This window comes from Centroberyx gerrardi, chromosome 1 (assembly GCF_048128805.1).
Source record: "Centroberyx gerrardi isolate f3 chromosome 1, fCenGer3.hap1.cur.20231027, whole genome shotgun sequence".
Taxonomy (NCBI): Eukaryota; Metazoa; Chordata; class Actinopteri; order Beryciformes; family Berycidae; genus Centroberyx; species Centroberyx gerrardi.
In genome coordinates, this window is record NC_135997.1 from 11,551,718 (window position 1) to 11,574,139 (window position 22,422).

Genomic DNA, 22,422 nt, shown 5'->3' on the forward strand with positions numbered 1-22,422 from the left:
TTATTAGGCATAAACTCAATAATAAATAAGTTCAAAATGATGTTTTCTTTTACACATTTTATTTTGAAAACAAATCAAAAATTCAATTTAAAATTATTTTTTGTCCTTTAACAAATTAGTAACGCTTCTCTACACCCACCACCTGTAGCTTATCTGTGAGAAATTGTGATTTTTTCTCTCATTTTTCTCTCACTCTCTTTGTCTTGGTTCTGCATCTCTTCTTCTGCCCTCAGTCTCCATCTGGCTGATCTGGGATCACGTCTCTCCATCCCTTTGAGACTAAAGCTGTATTTTCACATCAACAGGAGGCTGCAGGTTCTCTCTCTGTGACGGCGGTCTGGGTGTTGCATCTTGTGAATGAGCCTCCCAAGATGAAATACAAGTTGATGATGATTTGTCAATGTGCCCGTCCATCTCTTTAACCCAGACTGCATACAGAGAGTTGGTCCTTTCATCAGACTGTATCGCAAAGACAAAGAGATGGAAGTGAGCTGAGACAGAAGTAATGAGGTGTATTGAGTCAGTTCACCAGCTTACATACGGTAGTTTATAGCTCAACATTGAAATATTATGAGTGCATATATGACTGAATATCAGCTTCCAGACCACTGTGAGTGATAAAAAAAAAAACCCAGATGTAATGTGAAAAGGAGATGGCTCACCTGTGAGTGCTTCTCCTCTGTCTTGGTGTCTGCTGTCTGGCCTGATGATCTTTTGTCTAAATTGAGATACAGAGATGAGACATTTGCACCCCTCCATAATGGATGTAGACATCACCAGCATCCTGAAATGACTTTAAGCCTATGAATTAATATTTCCTTGGGATATAAAGAATGAAACACAGAACAAATCTCACCTGTGTATTTCACAGCAGCCACCACACCAACACAGAGTAAAACAACACCTAACAGGCCCAGAACAGGCCACTGCCATTGGATCCCATGGGCTGTAGATTCATCTACAAATACTGACAATGAGGGATAAATTTCTCATATGCAATACCATAGTATATAGTATCTAACCGAATAGGATATAACTCCCATTCGTAAATTATTTAAGATCGGAAGGCAAACTATGCCAGTTTACCCAATGATTTAACAAAGAGGAACAGTTTTGATAAAAAAAAACGATAGAAATATTGACATACATGAATTAAACTAGCTGTAGTCGGCCAAAAAGGAACGAAGAAAGGGAAAAAGACATTTAAAGCCAGAAACATGACAGTAACACAGAGAAAACCAAAACGTTAAGGCCAATTAATGGGTCTAATCCACAGAGAAAACGATATTCATTTTATTTATTAGATTTGCATATCACGAAAATGTATATAGCTTTCACAAGTCTGTATACTGCATTATAAATAAAAACAATGGAATAATAAGTAAATGTATTGATTTTGCCATCATCCCTACTCCATCATCTGTACCTGCAGCCTCCCTTGCTGTGCTGTTCCCCGCTCCAGAGTTGGAATCCTTGTGATCCTTGTACCTGTAACCCAGGCTCCAGGTGTCCCGGCCCCAGTAGAAGCTGTTGGTCCGGAGGGGGAAGAACGGGGCCATGAAGGCCTGCGCTCTCTGGGCCGGATGGACCTGCTCACTGTCGGGGTAGGCAGCATCACTGTGGTCCTCTAACCATCTCTCAAGAAGCCTGACGCCCAGATACACAGCACACAATTATAATTATTAATCAGAGGTGTGACCAAGTCAACTTTGCTCGAGTTCCAAGTCAGTCTCAAGTCTTGAGGCACAAGTCTCACGTCAAGTCCCAAGTCTAAATGTAGAAGTCAAGTCAGAACAAATCAAGAATCAAGTATCAATTTAATAAGAATAAATAATAATAGAAAACAAAATATCTAGGACTTTTCAATGCAATATGGTTTTAAAACTATAAAAACTTGGTAAGTGCATCATGAGTTTGATTTCTATAATCAGTTTCAACTTAAATAAATTCAGTCATTCCATACAAAACATACAAAAGTCATTTACACAAACACAAGATCCTACAGTCAGGACGGCTAAAATTTTATCTTTGTTGTCAAAGATTGCTCATTAACCAGGGAATCACACCAAGGATCAATAAACGGCGTTAGAGACTTTGATCATGTCTGACCTACTTGTCAATGAAGCAGTGATGCAGCATGAATACTGGGTCGTTGGCAGCAGTAGGGACCAGAGACATGGTGCCGTTCAGGTATCTGTGGATCAGGTTGTGCATTGAGGCATTCAGGTGGCGGGAATCCTGGGGAATGTCAAATCCTGACGGGGCAGAGGAATACGTTTTAACCTAGATTTATAATTTATTTTGCCCTCATTTTTTGTGCCCTTGATAGTTGACCTAGTTGGTACAAGTTGTTTGTAACATTTACTAATTAGCATCACTTACTATACTTCCAGTCTGAATGCATACTTCAGTGATCACTACAATCAATTTGTGGCTTTATTTTTTATCTGGTCATACTTGCACAAAGCTTTTCTGGAAACCTATGATGTTAACAAACTATTGAACTCCTGCTGACACAGATTTGAAGTAAGAGTTACTTGTTCATGATGGCATAGGACATTTAATAAGACATGATAAGCTATTTGATAAACCTTCTAGCTTGTTCCGGAAGCTGTTCGTGGAGGTTTTGTCAAATGGAGGGGTGTCAAAACTCTCTGCTGTCATAATGTCCTCCACGTCTTCAGCAGTGGGCAGTGTTTTGAACACAGGGTCCCTGCCGGGGTTGCGGATCAGACGGCCAGGTTCAGAGGCATCAGACTGGATGCAGATTATACCAAGAGATTCCTGAAATGGACATATAGTCTGTGGGGCAAAGAAGGAGCAGAACAGAAGTTAGAGAGAGAGAGATAGCACAGGGATTTGGAAAAGAGTGGGAGTGAATGAGTGAATGGCCATTTGTAGCTGTGACCTCTCACCTCCCACTTCGAGAAAGGCGAAGCACCGTCTATACGCCCATCTTGGCCAACTCCTCCAAAGTACTGGTTAGTGCAGATGTTGCAGTGGTCGGTTCTGGTCCAATCCCAGTACGGGACGTAGAAGTCCTGATCCCCAGTGAGCTCCCTAATCTCTCTTTCGATGAAGAGTAGAAAAACGCGGTGCCAGAAGGCGAAAGCAGGGCCGCGGTGTGCAGAGTTATTTTCAGAACCAGCGTAGCTCTTAGCCGAATAGTAGTGCATCCACACGTACAGGTCATAGACGCTGGTGTTGCGAAAGTTATAGTTCCCCTCCACTGTGGTGTCCCTGCTGGTAAGGATCGTGTAACGGCTGCTGAGGCTCCGCTTGGCCTTGTGCAGGCTGGACAGGAAGGTCTCCCTCTCCTGGTCGGTCAGCTCTGTTATTTCTTTCCTCTCCACATGATGCTGCTGCGAACACTGGGGTCCCTTCCAGCCCGGCAGGCACTGACCGCAGTCAAACCCATCATAGTTCCCCCAGCAGGTGCAGACCGAATCGTAGAAGGCGCGGGGCCAGTTGACCCTGTAGTCGACCGGTTTGGGGAGGTCTCTTGCAGGGTGAGGTGCACACACTCCTCTCCCTGAGCTGAAGCCACAAGGAGAGCCTTTCCAGACGGGGCAACACATCCGGCTCTCCAAAGCCTCTGGGGCGGTGCAGGGCCGAGGAAACTGAGCCTGCACGACTCTGGGACACACAAGACACAGCAGGAAGACCGGCCAAGGCCAAGGCCAGGTGAAGTGAAGTAACGGCAGCATGGTGGAGGAGAGGGAGACAGAACACCGTACTACCTCAGTCCCACTGGAGCACTGGGAGGACACTGGCAACTCATCAGCTTCCCATCTTGGCAGCTCCCTTTTAAAGGGCAAATGTCGTAAGAGGTTCTGGTTTGATCTTCATGCTGCAATATTTGAACAACTGGAACGTAAGCATTTCTGTGAATCCATGGGCAGTGTACATTGAAACGTGCATTGTTTCTTACATAAAGTTGTGTTACATAATGCGACCAGGCAATGGGGCTCATCACACTCTTTTCTCTTTTTCTGTTGTTATGAATTTAGTGTTTGGAGTTAATCAAAATGGAATTATAATGTAGTGATACACCAATTTCTGTGTTGTATCAGCTGTGTCAACACAGCTGTAGGACCCCAAAGTTCAGCTGGTTTGATCAATGTCCTGACTCCTGTGTGTGAATGTGTGAGTGTACGTGTGTGTGTGTGTGTGTGTGTTTGTGTGGGAGGGAGAGACAGAGAGAGAGAGAGAGAGAGAGAGAGAGAGAGAGAGAGAGAGAGAGAGAGAGAGAGAGAGAGAGAGTGAGAGTATGTTGGTGTTCATCATGTGCTGTGCGTCTCGGGAACTGTTATGAACACTGCTTGTATCCACACGGCGGGCAGAAAGCAGCACACCGGATGTTGATTAACCGGTACAGTATAGCAATGGCAGCGACCTTGTGCAGAGCATGATTTTAGTAACAAGCTACTTAGTGCCTAAAATGCTCTAATAGCGACTATACTGAGTGACGGTTTGCTGCTCATACAACATGATCTCCTTAATCAAATCCGCTATCGGCGGACTGAGCGGCATCTGTAGGACCAACGGTCAGCTGCCAGGTAGCGTTAGCCAACATCAATATATTTAAGTTTAAGTTAGATAGTGCTAGTATGACATGTTGCTTTTACACATACACCCTCATAGTAGTTATATTTTGTATACTGTTGCCAATAGCTGGTAAAACAATATGTTGCGTTAATTATTTACATGTGTATTAGAGGATTCGTCTAGGTTAATGGGTTAGTGTATGTGTCACCATCATCATACATGGGAAAATACAGGGGAAAAAAACCTACAGGGAATAGAATTGGAATTTCAGGATGTTGAATTTAATTAAATTAAATTATGTGAAATTACATGTTTTTTTGTTTTTTTCTTACCACATATCTGAGATTACACGTAGTGTTATATATATTATCAATACGGAATATCATAAAATGTTAAACCTTTTGATGCATAACATCAACCGTAATACATGCATTATGATTGAATGTAGGCTATTTGATTTGTTTAACTGTCTTTTATTTAATTCAATGTTTTATTTATAATGTTTAACAAGTCAAGACAACCGCTCTTAGAAGTGGAATTTCATGGAATTCAATTCTGTTTCCTGTTTCAATTCAATTCCAATTCTGTGTCCTTAAAGCTGGGTGCAATTCCAATTCCAACTACAGGAATTCTATAGGAATTTACCAGTCATTCTCAATTCAGTTCATGAATGAAACCCAAACCCTGACTGTCATCCCATGTTGTGTCAACATGTGCTGTCATACTAAGCACATTAGTAAGCAATATGTGTCGACTGCTGTTTGTTGCACAGGTGCTTTGCAGAACCACTTGAAGGTCCTGGCTGCTGGACTGAAGACGTATGAAATCCCTCCAGACTACAGCGGTAATCATAAACATTAAGCATTGAGCCTTCTCGACATGTAGTTGTGTGACTTTGACTGGAAATTCCCAGTCGTGTAAAACTGAATAGGTCAATCAAGAACACCTTGATGATCAGACCACCACATGCATTGGTCTGCTGTGTTTACAAAGCACCTATAGTGTGTTAATGTTCAAGTTAATCTTCAACAGTGAAACATGGCTCTGTGCCAAGGGGTTTGATGTTAGTTCGAGGGTACATATTTGCCTGATGTTTATGTACTCTGGGTGATTCAACCTATACTCCTGATCTCTTTTTTACCTCTGAAGATGTGGTGCTGCCAGACAGGCCCAAGCTAAAGTTCATGAACAAGGTGCCCAACTTTAAGAAGGCCAAGAAAGAGATGAAGAAACTGCGGGATATCCAGGGCCCGGCTAAGGCAGCAAACGCCTTCACCACCGGACAGTATGCCATTGTGGTGAGTGCGTAAACACTGCTGTCCAGTGAGCTGATATTTGACAGCTGTTCTGGGGCATTGAATGAAGATGATTTCACAAAATCTAAGATGCAGCAGTCAGGAATCATATATTACCAGACTCATAAGGACTTGTGGAACATTATCCAAAGTCTTGTTAAAGTCTTAAGGATATTATTAAAATGCAAATATTAAAATAAATAGTGGAACTACACTGCTTTACTCTTATTACTCCAAAGTTGTGCAGTTACTGCTAATTCGTAATGGGAGACGACTCACACTATAAGCATCCTGTTTCATGCTATCCCATTTCATATAGCTAAAACATGGCATCCAGACAGAGACACTGCAATACTGACTGTATTTGGAAACCATTACATGCTCACATACACACCTCTTCCAGCGCCCTTGGAAGGAATAGACGTTTAGTGGCCCCTCATGACTATGAAAGTGCATCCCGGTTGTTGTCAAATCTATACAAATATCAAATCTCCTGAACAAATGTATCCTTATTGTGGAGTGCACAAGTATTAATGCCTCATACAGTGAGTTTTATATTGTTGTGTGTTTTATACTGCTAAATGAATGTGATGACCATGAAAGTACAAAGTGCTTTGTCAGAGAATACCGTTTCAGAGTGATTCCCCTGTCTGTCTGCTCCTCAGGCCATGGGTGGGGGCTACCTGCACTGGGGTCACATAGAGATGATCCGTCTGACGATCAACCGCAAGATGGACTCCCGGACCACATTTGCCCGCTGGCGCATCAATGGCCCTTATAAGCCCATCACCCGTAAAGGCCTGGGCCAGCGCATGGGTGGGGGCAAGGGAGCCATTGACCACTATGTGACGCCCGTCCGCTACGGCCGCTTTATTGTGGAAGTGGGAGGAAAGGTGGAGCTGGGGGAGGTGCAGCATATCCTGATAGAAGTGGCAAAGAAGCTGCCGTTCCCTGCCAAGGTGAGATGACAGATATATCCTCTCTCTCCTGTGGTGCGTGGGGGGATAATTCTAATTTTGTCCGATATCTGTTGCTGTTTGGGTCTAAGTTATGTTTCAAGTTAAGGTTGTAATGCAAAAAATGTTTTTTTAATCAGAATAAAATCATTACCTCTAAAACATTTGGACTACGCTTATTTTAGTTTTAGATGATAGTAAGACTAAAGTACAATGCTAATTTTAATTTCACATTTTCTCTAGCAGTGGTAGTAATTTCCTTGCTGTAATGGCGCACCACTGCTAAATGAAGACACAGGAGACACTGCTCTGTGTGTAGTTGTCTTTGTCAACCGAATACATACAACAGGAGTTTGACTATAAAAAATAATTTGAGCACTGAGGTGTAAAGGCAGCATAAATATAACCTGCTATATATCCTTATCCTTCCATCCTATGACTGCCAAAAAAAAAAACAGAGAAAACTTTCCTCACCTTGTACAAACCCAACCCACCTTCATGTCTGTCCTCAGGCAAATGAAAGCGCCTGCTGACTTTGGAGAGGAAACTGTAACAACAATACAAAAAATGTTTTATTTTATCGCCTTGCCTTCCTTCAGGTGATGAGCAGAGAGAGCCTGGCAGCCATGCAGCAGCAGCAGGCAGACATGGAGCAGAACAACCAGAATCCCTGGACCTTCAAGCAGATCGCACGCGGCAACATGCTGGGCATCAGGCGGGTGCTCAGCCCCTTCGACCTGCACAACCACGGATGCTTCACGGGCAAATTCCACATCCCAGGCAGGGTGTGAGTTAGGCCCGAGGGACAAGAATCCATACAGCGTTAACATTGTGACGCTATCCATCCCCACAATGCCATTTAAAGAGTACTTTGAAGTATGAAAGGCTTTCAGTTTGAATTGATATGGTCATTTTCATTTTGTTTCATTACTTTTTTTGTTTTACTCAAAAATATAATTGATTTTGACATTTTATTTTCCTTTTACTGTATCAAAACGAAAAAAATATAGAATAAATGTCATTACATATTGCAATTTTGAGTTGAAATATTCAGTGAATCGTAACATTAAGAATTGTGATATTAGCAAGCATCGTGACAATATTGAATTGGGAGCTCTTGTTTCTGGGGATTCACCCTTTCTATGAACCACAGAGACTAGAACAACATGCAGTCCTGGGCCAAGGGAAGGGTGGACTGGGTTTGTTGTTGTTGGCATGGCAAGACTTAACCCCAAAGTGTCAGTGGATTTAAGATGGATGCTAGCTGAGTTGTTAGTTGCATGGTTCAAGCAGATAGCACTCACACAAGCAGCCTTCCATTCATATGCAAACCATTAACTGCTAAACTAGAATCGAGTTAAGAACCGTACCAACTCAGTTTGGGACAGGAAATGGGCTTCATAAGGTTTTGTGAAGCTGCTCAGATATCTCATACATACTGACACTTGTCAGACATCTCTTGCTCCATCTGGTGGGTGAAACTAATAAATGAAAACACAATGTCCCACTGCTGCTACAGCACTTTTGACCTGTTCACTGCCATATAAGTGACTGATGGGATACCCTACCAGAGTGCAGAAAAAATATTTTAAGTAAAATAGATGTATATATTTTTTTTTTTTACCATGAATAACAGAAGCTATACTACATATCTAAAGTTAATATGGGTTTTCTGTATTCAATCCAAATTTACTGAAAAAGTCAGGTTTTGCTAGTATCAGCTGTTACATGAAGAACAAAAACAACAGCGCTGTTAAAATTAATGTTATAGTTATAGCATTTACTGCAATGATGGAATTGAATAAGTACATATTCATTGTGAATATGTACACGTTTTCTTTGCATTGGTGCAAATTTTCCTTATTTTTAAGTCTGACCACTTTGATGAGTATATTGTGAATGAGTAATACCGTGGTAATACCAGGAAACATGAAGTGAAATCATTAGTAAGAATCTTAATTATGGAGATAAATTATGAAGAAATGAGTGACAAAATTCACAATTGTATAAGAAGCACATTACTCTGTCTCTATAGTCTTTTAACTGCTGTAGTTGGCAGTATTGGTGTGAGGTTTTAAGCTTTGTAGTGTTTAGGTGATAGCTCAGTTCACTGCTCTGACTGTGGCCACTCTGAATTCGCTTTCTTTTGTTTCCCACGTGTCAGCCGGTGGTCACTTGTTTGAATGAGACAACATCTTTTATACACCAGAGTGAACAGAAATACATCGCAAAAATCCTGTATACTCTTTCATCCCGATTAAGTGTTACCGAACGATTTGTGTTGACATTTCCACCCATGTGGTACCTCACGAGCGCATTTATCCTTCCCAACATGGCAACTCACAGATGACATGAGGCATGCGCATTGCACACTGTTTCAAAACCCCAGCGCGAAAACCTATATGAGGGTTCACAGTAAACAGACAGGCGGCTCTCAATAATACTTGTGTAGTTTTGCCATTTGATGCGTTAAGCTTTATACGACTTTTCTGGTTTTGAGAAGCTGCTGTAAGTGGTTGTGAAGACAACAAGCCCAACATTTTACACGTAGAACTCTGTAGGTGTAGTTAGCTAAAGCTAGTAACGTTAGCATACTTAGGCTAGTTAGCCAGTTGCCAATTGAAATAACGTTAATTGTATTTAGCAGATATGAAGCCTGTACGAGGCTCTAATCGGCCCGCATCAAAAGCGCCTAACTTGAAAAGCAAGAAAAAAACAGACCAGACAACACGGAAACACGCAGCAGAGTCTCAGGTAAGCGAGTGTTCATTCCTGCTGCTTCTGTAAATGGCAAGCCGCAAGTGTCAGAATACCTAACAGATACACTTTCTCGTCTACACGTAATTTTTTTTAGGAACCGGAGCCCAGGGCCAGTACCAGTAAGAGCATTCAACCTAAACCACCACAGAAGAGGAAAGGTGAGAACAACGTTCTTAGCCCAGCTTCCTCCAGTTCAATTAAATAGAAAAAAAGTCAGATAATGGAGTTATACTATAATCTGTAGTTTGGACTGTAGGCGATTGAAGGCCACACTGTCCCTGTATACAAACCACATTGTCATTCCGGTCTCATCTTGTTGTATTGCTCATCTCTGTGTCCCGAGTAGCTAAAGAGGCATCTTCAGTCCCTAACAAGGTCAGAGGTCAGGAGAAATGGAAGCTGATGCCCAGGTCCTCCATCATAGCCCTGGAGAACATACTGGACCTGTCAATACTGTGAGTGTCATCACGTGGCCTGCAGTTAAACTATTTCTCTATGGCAATGGGCAATTCACAGCTGAACCCCTTTTACCATCTGTAAGGGTCTCTGTTTTACACAGACAAGCTGTTTACTTATGGATAAGGCATATTTTGTGTATTTGTATAATAGCCATTTATGCCAACCATCATGTTTCTCAGGTAATGGAAATAGAAGGCACTTAACCCATTGCCCAAGGTTCTGGTTAATAAATAATAGATAAAAATCCTCTGTATGGACACTTCGTTTTTTCACAGATCAACTCTTAACTTGAGACGGAAAGAGAAGGAGGAAATTCAGAAACATCTGAACATAGTGAAAAACAGGTGAGTGAAAAGTGAAATTAACAGAAATTGTTAAAATGGGAATTGCTGGTATGAACCTGCTTGCTGTCATAGCTATGTATTCACCAACAAATGGAGAGTGGATGGTTGGCTCTTTTTATTTTCCAAAGGAAGATGAGCTGTAATAGTATAGGAGTGCATTCTAGTAAAACCTTTTTAATTGCTTATGTTCGTACACAATCCTCAAAGCACTAAACATGCTAAACATATTCTATAGCATGTCAGTGGCACATGACAATTTCACCACGGTACATTAAAGCCCAAATAGGCGTGTGTCTAGCATCACATTGTTTTTGGTGATAAGTTAATTTTGTGACCAATCATATTTCACAGCCCTATGGGTTGTTTTTTGCTGTACTGGAATATTTTTACAGTGTCTCCTCAACCAAACAGAATGCCATTCTGGCATTTTCAGCATACTGATGTGAGGGAAAAAGGACGCTGGACGCTGAATTACGACTGCTGCCCTCGTTTCACTGAATTTTTAGCACTGACCTCAGCCCCTTCTCATCACCGCATGCTGCCTCTCTTTCTTTTTGTCTCTCTCTGGTTTCTCCTGTCATTATTGTTGCCCATGACTCTGTCAATGTTTTGCCCGGCACCTATTGCACGCTAAGCTGTCCCGGGGGGGATCCCTATTTGCCTCAGCCCGCCCAAGGTTTCTTCCAAGTTTTCCTACAAAGGTTTCTCTTGGGAGTTTTTCCTTGTGTGCATTAGGGTCTAAGGCTGGGGGTGCCGGGTAGGTTAGGCTGTAGAATAGGTAGATTGTTTGTCTTGCTAAAATCTGCTCTTGCCTACCTTGTGTTTTTTTGCTATGCTTGTCCTATATAATTTTGTTCACCATTGATTGTGTTTAGTTAGATCTAGCTAGACACTTTCTCTGTAAAGTCCTCTGAGACATGCTTGTGATAAAGGGCTATATAAATAAACAAACTTGAACTTGAAAAAAGACAAGTTGCTATTCATGTTCCTCAATCACGCTTCTCCATATTAGGGGATTATTTGGTGTTCAGGATGGAGCACCTCTATAACAGCACGTACTCACAGGATTGGCCCCAATGAGATGCTAGATGGTGTTGAGATTGGACATGAGAGCATGTGTATATTTGCTGTTGCTCTGTAACACGACAATAATCCTAAACAGTGCTAGTGCACTTGTTTGAGCATGTGACCCAGAGCGCTTTGGAGACAATTGGACAATTTCATAATGATATCTTGACTTCAAAGGCCTTCTTGCACACATAGGGCATATGCTGTTTAACAATCACACATTTTATTTCCTGCTGATGAGCAATCTTCTGTGATAATACTGAGGATGTTTTTGATGTATTTAACAAGCAATGGAAAGTAAATCAATTTAATTTAAAGTTTCTACCAAGGCAATGGATGGAGTTGTCCAGGGTAGGGTCATAGCTTGCCCCTTTGTTTGCAAAAAACATGTTGATGTGACCTTTTTTCCAATAATTTCAGGTTCCTTGCTCAATGTGCAGAGCTCAAAGTTCCCGAGCAGAAACAAAGAGACGTGGAACATTCATCTCGCCGCCACCAGGAGGAGACCAAGAAGTCAGTGGTTGGAAAACAGACTCTGAAGTCACTGGAGGTGAGGGGTAGGGAGGGATTGATGAAGGTGGCCCTGTTAGACTTGTTACCAGGGGCCAGTTGCATAAAGATAGATCTAGTCTTAGACTTAAATCTGACTTTAAGTCAGACTTGCTATAGACACGTTACCTGTTGCATAAAGCACCTATGAGTGGCTAAGGTAAGACTGACTCACTTAGAATGACTAAGGTAAGACTGACTCACTTAGAGTGACTAAGGTAAGACTGACTCAGGTTGCTGTTGTGCAATGCTTGTAGGTAAAATAAGACACTTGACAGAGGAAAAAAATGGCGGAGGAAACGGCCTTCTCTAACGGCGGAGGATCAACACCGTTTTCAACTGCCAGAACAGCCTAGAATGTTATTTTCAAAATGTAATCTGTGTGATTACTTTCAAACTGCTATCAGTAACATAATCAATCAGAGTGCTCAAACTCACAATGACGAGGCATTATTTCTTTTAAAATATGTTGAGTAATCCAATAAATAATCAGCTATTTTTGTGAAAGTGTATAATCTGATTATTACCGCTTCCTCTGTAACTGCAATGTAGTACAACTACCTTTAAAACTTAGAGTAATTATATATAAATGAGTACATTATATATACTCATTACCCTCCAGCAGTGCTAACACCTGCATTTATTTGCCAAATTCTGCAATTTCACCAAATTTAATCAATTTGAGGGTTGATAGCTGGGGTGAAAATGTGGCAAAATTGATAATTGGAATTCAGTGGAATTCAGTGTACAATGGAGTCAGTCCACAACATTAAAATGGTGTTAGAAATGATTTTGTTTGTTTGGTTTGTTTTTTTGCATTAAAAGTGACGCCATTAGAATGTCGTCACTTTTAATGCAAAAAAACCCCCAACCTTTTCATACAAAGGGAAGGGATTTGTATCTGTGGTTGTGTTGCAAGACGTCATGTTGTGTGATGTGTGTTTCCAGGAAGCCTTGCAGGCTGTGGTCAATGCTCTGGAGAAAGCGGAGGAGCAGACTGCCTCTTTAGACCACAAATGCAGCACACTCAGAGAAAAGGTGGAGGAGGAAGAGGAGAGGGCTGAAGAGGTAAACCCACCCACACTTGTCAGCGCACAAACATAAGAGAGAGCAGGAACACCACAATATGTGTCCATATCCATCCATCCATCCATCCATCCATCCATCCATCCACACACGCATTCTGTTATGTGGAACATCTGCATAAATGTGAACATGCTACTTTTTCAGCCAAACATGTTTTTTAATCAAGATAGTTAGACTGGTCGTATGTTTAAGAGTTTGCTTTTTTTTTTTTATTCTGTTAATGTTTACACTTTATTGGACAGATGGGCAAGTGGAATAGAGGTGTAGGAAATACATTTGGATTAGAAATGGTGCGTTCTAAAAACACAGAAAGGCAAAATCTGTCTTTCTGCATTATTTACATCACACAGCCTGTACCAAAACACTTCACCTGCCAATTTCTTTTCCATTCATAAAATTTTCATAATTTCTTAATATTTATTAAGTCTGGCAAAATTATCTTTGAGATTTTACTAGATTAAATATTCTGTTTCATTAACATAGCAATCAGAAGTGAGGTGACCCAGAAACGGCCGGGAGATGGTGCATTTCTCTCCACGCTTGCACAAAAATCTGCATGTTTGGCTCCATTGATCTGAGTGCAAGTCCACACAACTCTTGTTGCTCTTGTGTGGTGAAATGTGGGTGCTAATTGCTCACACCCATTTTCTACTGAATACACCCTTTATGTTGGCTCTAGTGCGCACGTTGGTGTACGAAAACGTCAGTTATCAGATAAGCAGTTTGTTTTAAGTATTTAATTTACATCAAATAAATGTCATGTTATGGTAGAGATCTGATACAATCAGTTTCTTCTTGTCCCTCTCTTTCTTCACACAGATCTTAAAGATACCTGAGCAAGGAATCCTCAACCTGCCTGCTCTTCCCCCACGCAAAGACAATGAAACAGCGTTACAGGTGAGCACGTAGTGGCGCGCAGCACACCCATTCACACTACAGTGATGAGGACTGATCATTATTACACAGTAGCTGTTTTCACCTTTAAAGACTGATTCATATTATTCAGCACTTTTCTGTGAATAGGATGTGATGAAAATGTCTGAGCAGGGACTTCCTCTACAGGGAAACAGGAAGGTCTAAACATGTTCTCTGTGGTGCAGTGTTGCTGCAATATTCGAGAAAAATATGAAATCCGTCTTGTGAAAGGCACAGAACTCTTCCTCCTTAGGGTCTATATTGTCTGGGCTGATTGTGGTTATAGCCATTGCTATGCATTTCCTTTAAACGTTCTGACTGTCCCAGTTGCATGGAACAAGTTACAAAACAATTTAGCCTCTGCTCATCTTGATATCCTTCAAACACCACAGCTTAGCGTTATAGAGGACTGTAACTCCTCATTCCCAGAGTGGCATTTATGCTGACTTGCCATGCTATTGTACACCTGCAAGAAACACTCAGAATGATACAGCAGTACCGCATGTTTTTGTTTCACTTAGGATCGGATGACAAAAATGATACCAAACGCCGACTTGGAGACCACAGCTCAGCGACTGGGAGAAATCCTTCAGAAATCAGCAGCCATCCAGGATGCCCAGGCGCTGCTTGTACATGCACACAGATATGCTAATCAGCTGTAAAACCCTCACTTCATCCTGAAATGGTGTCTTCGCCTAGTGGCACCTAGCCAATGGTTGTAATAAACCCTTTTCTTCTGCAGGGATCTTACACAGGTGTGGAAAAGTATGAAAAATGAATTTGGTCATTTCCAGATCTTAAAAAGTTTGGAAATATGCACAAATCATTTGGAAAAGTATGGAAAATATTGTTTGGTCCCATTGGCTACACTTTATGTAGTTGTAGAACTACTGTCAGTTGACATACTGTGATATTTACTGTATTTACTGTGCAGAATAATCTTTCAGCTATAGAGTGACGTGGCCTAGTCCAGTGTGGGGCCATTCATGAATTGAATTGAGAATCAAATCAATCCCTGGAGTTGGAATTGGAATTGGAATCTACCCAGCTCTAAGGAAACAGAACTGGAATTGGAATGACAGAAAACAGAATTGAATTCCATTAAATTCCATGAAATTCTACTGAGGTTATCTTTGCTAAACATTATAAATCAAACATTATGAATCAAATAAAAGACAGTTAAACAAATCAAATACATACAATCATAATGTATGTATTATGATTACATGTTTTGCATCAAGTACCACCTGAAAGGTACCTTTAATTTATGTATATATTCAGTATTGATAACATGTAACACTACATGTAATCTCAGATATGTGGTAAGAAGAAACAAATAAATGTGGAATTTCACAGAATTTCATTGAATTCAACCTCCTGGAATTCAAATTCCTCAGCTGAATTGCAATTGATGAGTTCATTCATGAATTAACCCCAACTCTGGCCCAGTTGACAGTCATGTTGTCCACTCACTGTTAAAATACATTGTTCTGAACACCTGCCAAAATCTTCAAGTCCAGTCCAGAAAAGGTCTGGAAAAATGTCGAAATTTTCAGCTGTGATGAGGAGGAGATATGGACTAGTCATTTACTTGGACAGGAACAACAAGCAGTTCATTCCTCATTCTATCTGCGTGTGCCAATTCGTTTTCCTTGGAAGTGTATACTCACTCACTAGTACTCCTCCCTGTTTAATGTAATTTTTTTTTTTATACTACTTAACACAAAGGTCATGTTAAGAGAAACTACACTTGTGATTACATGCAGAATATCCCACTGTTTGTGTATGCAATTATGATTGTCAGGTTCCTCCGGCCTCAGTGAGTTTATAAGCCTTGTAAATGCTTGAACCTCGGGTGTATTCACGGTTGGGAAAGCAGTCTGATAAAATATTCAGTGCTGTGCAATAAAACCATTTGTCTCCCTTGCCTAGCATTTCAGTTCACATCAAATATTGAGGAAGTGGGTGATAATGATCAGTTCTGTGTGTGTGTGTGTGTGTGGGCGTGGATATGGGGGGGGGGGGGGGGGCGGTCTTGGTTGCTTATTTCCTAAGAGTCATTTCCACAGAAATGACAGCTGCCATTCAACTCAATATTAAACACAGGAAACTGACAAAACACGTGTGTACCCTGTCCTTCCTGCTCCTCCTATTGGGCTTGTCTCATTGTTGGCTCCCTTGAGTGTTTTATAGTGCAAAGGAAGCCAGGTGAATAGTGCTGTTTTCTAACCGGTAACAAGTTCTCATGCGGGTGGCCTTTTTACCAGATAGTCATTTAGTATAACCAAAATTTCGGCGTCTTGATAGAATGTGACTTTGAGGATGCCTTAAGCATTTCAAATTCTGCCTTTTTCTTCATATTCAACCCTCAGATTTTAGTGTTTTGTTAAAAGTAAAATCAAAAATACAATGCCATCTGAAATGGGACTGTAGATTATAAGCCTGTTTTCAATTATTCAGTCTATGTAGGTCTTTATTAATTTAAAAAAAACGAGCAAAGTTTCACCTGCACTTATAGTCCTTTAACTACCTTATTCCATTTCATTTCCAATTACTAGAAATGTTTATTTCTGTTGTGATTATGACAAAATGTTTGCAGTGATTTCAAGTTGTGGGTCTGCAAGGTTATGGAAAATACTCCGATATTACTCAGATTTGACTGTAGCTGCAGAAAGCTGTAGAATCTCAGCTTTTTTGTCTGAACAAGACAAAAGGCAAAGCTCTTTGGGGAAAGACCCTAGAGGTAACCATCTTGTCTGTCTTCACCATATTTGGGCTGAGACAAATGTAAACGCACATTAAGATAGATGACCAGAATACATGAAGTTCATTAGAATATGCCTGCAAAGAAACCAGCCTAACTAGTTGTGCATGTCTGAAATTCTTCCACTACAGACTGCATTCAAATGATTCATGAAGACGGGTATGAGCTGACGTCAGGTATAAAACAAGTACAATTTCTCTAGAAGTGATTGCATGAATGTTTTATTGTAAAAAAAAGAAAAGAAAAAGTAAAGTGCTAAAACTGTTAAATGTTTCATCCTTTTTATCAACAATGAAAGGATAGTTGTGCTTTCAACACAACACACAGTAGTAAAGCTATCCACAGTGGCATAAGGAATGCCAGTACCTTTAATAGCTAGCAAGTTATCAGTCCGGCTCACATGTTGCCGTCACAATGATATAGAAATGCCTATAATATACGATTTTCCCTGTAACAAGCTCCCTCAACTGGGTTTCCCAGCATGCTGTTTTGCATTCAGTCTTCCCCACGTCAGACCTGTTGCTCTAAGAGCCTACAAACATACACTCAGTGGTCACTTTAATACACCTAGCTAGCACCAGATAGGTGGACTAAAGCTGCCTTTTGCCTGAAACAACCTGAATTGACATTCCCCACATCAATACAGCAGCAACAGCCTGTCCTGTTGATGCCAAGCAAGATGAGCCATGGATTCATGTTTAGGGCAAATTCTGACCGTGTGATCAACATTTCACAACCAAGATTTGTTGGGACAGGCAGAATTTTTTGACTCTTCAGTCATCCAATTTCGGTCAACGTGTCCAATGTAGCTTTGTCTTCTTGTTCTTAGCTAAAGGAGAGGAACCTGGCGTGGTCTGTTGCTGCTTTTGCCCATCTGCTTCGAGATTTGGTGAGCTGTGTGTTCTTCTGGGATGCCCTTCTGCACATCACTGTTGTACTGAGCTGTTATTTGCATACTTGTGACCCGCCTGTTGACTTGAATGAGTCATGCCATTGTCCTCCGACCTCTCTCATCAATGAGGCATTTTCGCCCACAGGACTGCAGCTGACAGGATTTTTGTTAAGTTGAGTTTTGGTAATGCTGTTTCTGAGATGCTGGAACCGGTGCGTCTGGCAGGAATGATCATACCATGTTCAGAGGTGCTTAAATCATACGTCTTGCCCGTCTTACATTTAGTTTAGTTGAACAGTAACTGAAGCTCTCCACCCTGTCTGCATGTTTTATACTCATGTTTGTCTGTAGGAATGAGCTGTTTGCGCTTCTTGCCCTCAGAAAATTATTTTTACGTCATTCCAGATTTCTCAAGTCACAATAGCTTTGTGAATTTTATGTTTTTGCCATATAAAAAACAATGGTGACAAATTAATACAATTCAAACATCATTCAAACATCTCAGCTAGATCTGTGAGTTGCCAGCCTTCAGTGACTTCCTTCGTATAGAGTCCATGGAGTCATCGTTGAAAAATCGTTCAATAGTGGAGACAAGTGAAGCTCGGATAGCACGGCCTAAGCCTCGGGCAGCAAACACATACAGCACGGGGTTAAGGGCGCTCTTGAGGTACACCAGGAACAGAGAAAAGTATGTGACACGATCCAGCCACTCCTTTTCAGCCTGTGCAGTAGCCAGGGCTCGGAGGAACCGACAGACAAAATAGGGCACCCAGCAGGTGAGGAAGAACAGCATGGTGAAAAAGAGTACCTGGTACAGCCTGACCATCCTGCGAGAGGTAGAAGAAGAGGAGGAGGGGGAGGAGGTGGTGGGTGTGTGGGGCACTGCTTGCTGAACCTTGAGCAAAACAGCAATGTTACTTCCCAAGAAAACCAGCAGGGGCAGGATGAATCCTGCTAATGTCTCTATGACAAACAGCCCCATGTAAAATGGCCCACTCTCCAGGCACTGGTATTTCCCATTTTTTGTCTGCAGGTCGGCAGTGTAGAGGTAGGGGGCAGACAGAACTGCGGCCACCGCCCATAAGAGGCCGCAGGCGAGGGGAACGGCCCAGGAGGGGCGTCGCAGCCGAGCCCACACAGGCTTCAGGAGACACAGGCAGCGCTCCAGGGCCACAGCACAGAGGAGGAAAGCAGCAGCGTACAACCCCAGGCCCCGCAGGAACATAATCAGGCAACAGAAGGGCCTGCCGAATGGCCAGCTGTAGTTGTCAGCAAGGTAGCCCAACATGAGAGGCACCCGTAAGAGAAGCACCAGGTCAGCCAGGGCCAGGTTCAGTACGTACACACGGAAGCTGCTGGCTGCACGTGTCTCCTCACCGCTGCCTCGGCGTACTAGGTGGCGATGAGCCCGCCAGCCTAGTGCCCAAACCACCACCCCATTCAGAGGTATACCCACCTGGAGGAACCAAGAGCATTGTGAATCAGTTGTGATTAATATGACCAATCTTTAAATTTAAGCAGATACATTTTAGAGATTTTTCACTGTGAAGATGCAAGATACAAATCTCAGGAAAATGTGTAAAGAGCATAAAAGTATGCACACCTCTAGCTTATCCAGTGGAGTTTATAATAATAGCATTAATGTGCACACAAGAATACGCAGTTGACAGTTATTGAAGATCTCTCACCAGGGAGATTAGCAGGGTGGCTGCAATTTGGACTCCTCTGATTGCCTCATACTGGCTAGAGCTGCTGGAGTTGTTCTGGGCCATTAGAGGGACAGGAGACTGAGTGCCATTTAGATCAGCCATTGGATTTAATGCCAACCTGGGAGAGGAGCTGAAAGGTGGAGGAAGGAACACTTAATTAATCCTCCCAGCTGTACACATTTAGTTGTGGCTATTTTGCATCCCTCTGGGCAAGGATTCCTTTTAACTCAAATGGAGATTAAAAAAAAAGAAGCCACAAATGAAAGCAATCCATTATGCTGCCACTCAAAGATAGAAAATACACAAAATACATAAAGCCCGTGCATATGGTCATGGATTGCATATGTGTGTAGTTGCACCAAACACACACACAGCTCATGTCCACATCATACACCGCTGTGCCACCACATACTTCCTTCCTTTCACTTGGCTCAGTATTGTGTTGTCTCATCACTAAGAACATTCACAGAAAATGCCCCTTTATGTGGACAGTGTCAAAGCTAGGATGCTGTGTATGAGTTAACATACAAAGGGAATATAGATTCGCCTTTCATAATGTTTTTTTCTCCAAATCTGCCACATTGCACCAACCCTACAAATTCATTTTCTAAGTTTCCTCTTTGCAAATGAGTCAATGACCGAGTTGATACAGGTTATGAGAGTGAATGACAGAAAATAGTCGATGATTGCTCATAATATGGTACATCTTTTGTCAATATTACCACATTCCAAGGGATTGTCTACATTGTTGCAGCACCCATTGAAATTCCACTTATGCACTTCACCCCCCCCTCAAACAAACACACACATACAAAATACCTTTCATGGTTATCATAGACAGTAATGATTAAAGAATCTGAAAGGGATTGGCGTTCATCTGTTCTTCCCTGCAGCCACCACTGCCCCTGAGTTCAACATGACTCCATATCTAGACTGGGCCTGTTTGTGCAGAGCTGACTTGCACACCAGGAATGGGAACGCCATGCATGCAAACACTCCTTTCTACACAATAGCAATATTGACCTGCGCTGATATTACTGATAGCAGCTATGGTTTCCTGATCATAAATTAATAAAGTTCTGATTTCCAGAAATCCACAGTAACCAAGGAGTTTTGGAGACAGGATTTAAGGTCCCTGTCTCCAGTCAATGTTACAGGCTACTTTACATTGTTTAGCTGTTAAAATGAAGAGTTTGCTGCTTACCTCTTCCACTTGCCTTGTGTCTTAGAGAGGGAGAAGTGGAGCAGGAGAATAAGAAAGAGGGAGTGCCTTCCTGCTGTTTTAAGTACAATCTCTCTCTCTCTCTCTCTCTCTCTCTCTCTCTCTCTCTCTCTCTCTCTCTCTCTGTCTCTCTCTCTCTCTCTTTCCTGTATGATTGCAACACACATGTACTCCTTCCTATTAACACTATGACTACATCAGAAACACCAGGTTCAATCAGATTATCTCGTCATCAGTTATTGTGGATATCCGGTACCAGTGAAACTCAACTCTTTGCTTCTGTATCCAAACACCAGGTAGTCAAACATTAACATTAAAACCATGAATTACTAAACTCAACAACGCTACACATCATGATGGCATTCAACTGTTTTCAATTGAGAGAGAGTCACTCTTTTTCAATCAATTTAGAAAACAGATTTTCAAATTTTTTTCTAATCAACAAAGAACCTAATTGGAATGAATATCTTATAATTAACCACTAGATTTTTCATTTGAAGATTCAGTCAAAAATAATCTCTTTTCGGTGTTTGCTTTGGGGACATTTGACTGCTTTGTTATAATGTATCTAAAGCCACAGGTTTTGTAATGATAATTTAAAGGGAAAATGCTAAGAACTTTTGAAATACTTTAAACAACACAGCAATACAACTGCAATGGTTGACCTTTACCAGTAGATGGCAATGCTGGTCGTTTAGTAAGCTGTTGGTGTTTATTGTCGGCCACTCCTCTATTCTGTCTTGGTGATTTTTATGATTAAGGTTTTTCTTGGAGCCTCTGATTTAAAAAAAAAAACCCAAAACAAAATATTTTCATGGTGGAATTAATAAAGAATTAGTTCTGGAACCTTTTTGTGACAGCTGGAATTTCATAACATTGCACTTAATATATGAACAAATATATGAGACTAAAAGGATTCATGTTTCTGAGATTTGTAATGAACTGGATAACTTCTACTGTTATTGTATTGAATATAATTGTAGGACGGATGTTGATTGTCCGCACACCTAGTTTACACATCTGATTAGAGTTGAAAAACATCCTTTACAGATGTTTGTCTCTGTTCTCCTCTGGAAAAGAAACATTTGTGCAGATTTCTGAATGCACATTTTGTTTAAGCAGTCTCTTTTTGGCTAATGCAAAATGTATGAATATCATAAATGTGACTCTAAAAAGAAAAATAACACTTTTTTTTTTACCTTTTACCGCTCTGAAATTACAGCAGTCAGCTTACCTTTGTTCATCTGTAAACATGATAAATGATCAATCGTATTATCAGAATACATAACACAATTGCAAGTTCAACTTTTATTTGTACCCATATTGCAGTCAACACGCTTAGAGCCATGGACACAACAATTAAAATATCAATGATTAAAGTTTAAATAAACACAGACTTGACAGACAGTATAAAACAAATTTCAGCCAAAAGGCAACTTAAAAAAGGACTCAAGGACTTTTAACTCAGGAGTCTGAGTAAAAAGATTAATTTAAAACCAAGCAGGGGAGGGTTGGTGACCAGTTATAGTGGCCTGTTGTTGTGTGAAGCACTGACATTTTTTCTCTGGTCTCCCTGCCAGTCAGCTCTGTGTGGGAAAAGCCAGTCTCTAATATCTGAAGTAAGGGTATGTACACATGCTGCGGCAGTCACTCCAATTTTAATTTGTTTGTTTATCTTCTAATTATCTTTAACAGAGTTGAGTGTTTACAGGTTCCTTTATGTACGCACTTGGCTGATGAAACTGATTTAAAGACCATTTATATAGAGAGGGAAAAAAAATCATGGCTGTCAATCTGAAAATGAGGCTTCAAAGTAAGATTTTTTTTTTTTAAATTCTCTTAATTCCTGAAAACC

The 22,422-nt window shown here is 41.1% G+C and overlaps 4 protein-coding genes across 4 annotated transcripts; 2 read left to right on the forward strand and 2 right to left on the reverse strand.

The window, feature by feature from the left end:
• Window positions 1-454: 454 nt before the first annotated feature.
• Window positions 455-3,707, reverse strand: LOC139915785 (tyrosinase-like). The gene is made up of 5 exons (XM_078283938.1): window positions 2,916-3,707; window positions 2,592-2,784; window positions 2,114-2,255; window positions 1,427-1,647; window positions 455-459 (listed from the first exon to the last, which is right to left on the reverse strand). The coding sequence occupies exons 1-5, from the start codon at window positions 3,705-3,707 to the stop codon at window positions 455-457; spliced, it is 1,353 nt and encodes a 450-aa protein (XP_078140064.1).
• Window positions 3,708-4,366: 659 nt separating this feature from the next.
• Window positions 4,367-7,766, forward strand: mrpl16 (mitochondrial ribosomal protein L16). The gene is made up of 5 exons (XM_071904501.2): window positions 4,367-4,559; window positions 5,321-5,392; window positions 5,698-5,846; window positions 6,509-6,802; window positions 7,399-7,766. The coding sequence occupies exons 1-5, from the start codon at window positions 4,490-4,492 to the stop codon at window positions 7,588-7,590; spliced, it is 777 nt and encodes a 258-aa protein (XP_071760602.1). The 5' UTR covers window positions 4,367-4,489; the 3' UTR covers window positions 7,591-7,766.
• A 1,507-nt stretch (window positions 7,767-9,273) lies between these two features.
• On the forward strand, window positions 9,274-15,960 carry cenpq (centromere protein Q). The gene is made up of 8 exons (XM_078284702.1): window positions 9,274-9,553; window positions 9,654-9,717; window positions 9,906-10,014; window positions 10,294-10,362; window positions 11,851-11,980; window positions 12,928-13,047; window positions 13,885-13,962; window positions 14,502-15,960. The coding sequence occupies exons 1-8, from the start codon at window positions 9,449-9,451 to the stop codon at window positions 14,640-14,642; spliced, it is 816 nt and encodes a 271-aa protein (XP_078140828.1). The 5' UTR covers window positions 9,274-9,448; the 3' UTR covers window positions 14,643-15,960.
• Window positions 15,961-16,956: 996 nt separating this feature from the next.
• LOC139915788 (prostaglandin D2 receptor 2) lies at window positions 16,957-20,581 on the reverse strand. The gene is made up of 3 exons (XM_071904499.2): window positions 20,550-20,581; window positions 19,325-19,475; window positions 16,957-19,092 (listed from the first exon to the last, which is right to left on the reverse strand). The coding sequence occupies exons 2-3, from the start codon at window positions 19,445-19,447 to the stop codon at window positions 18,142-18,144; spliced, it is 1,074 nt and encodes a 357-aa protein (XP_071760600.2). The 5' UTR covers window positions 19,448-19,475; window positions 20,550-20,581; the 3' UTR covers window positions 16,957-18,141.
• Between the last annotated feature and the right edge of the window lie 1,841 nt (window positions 20,582-22,422).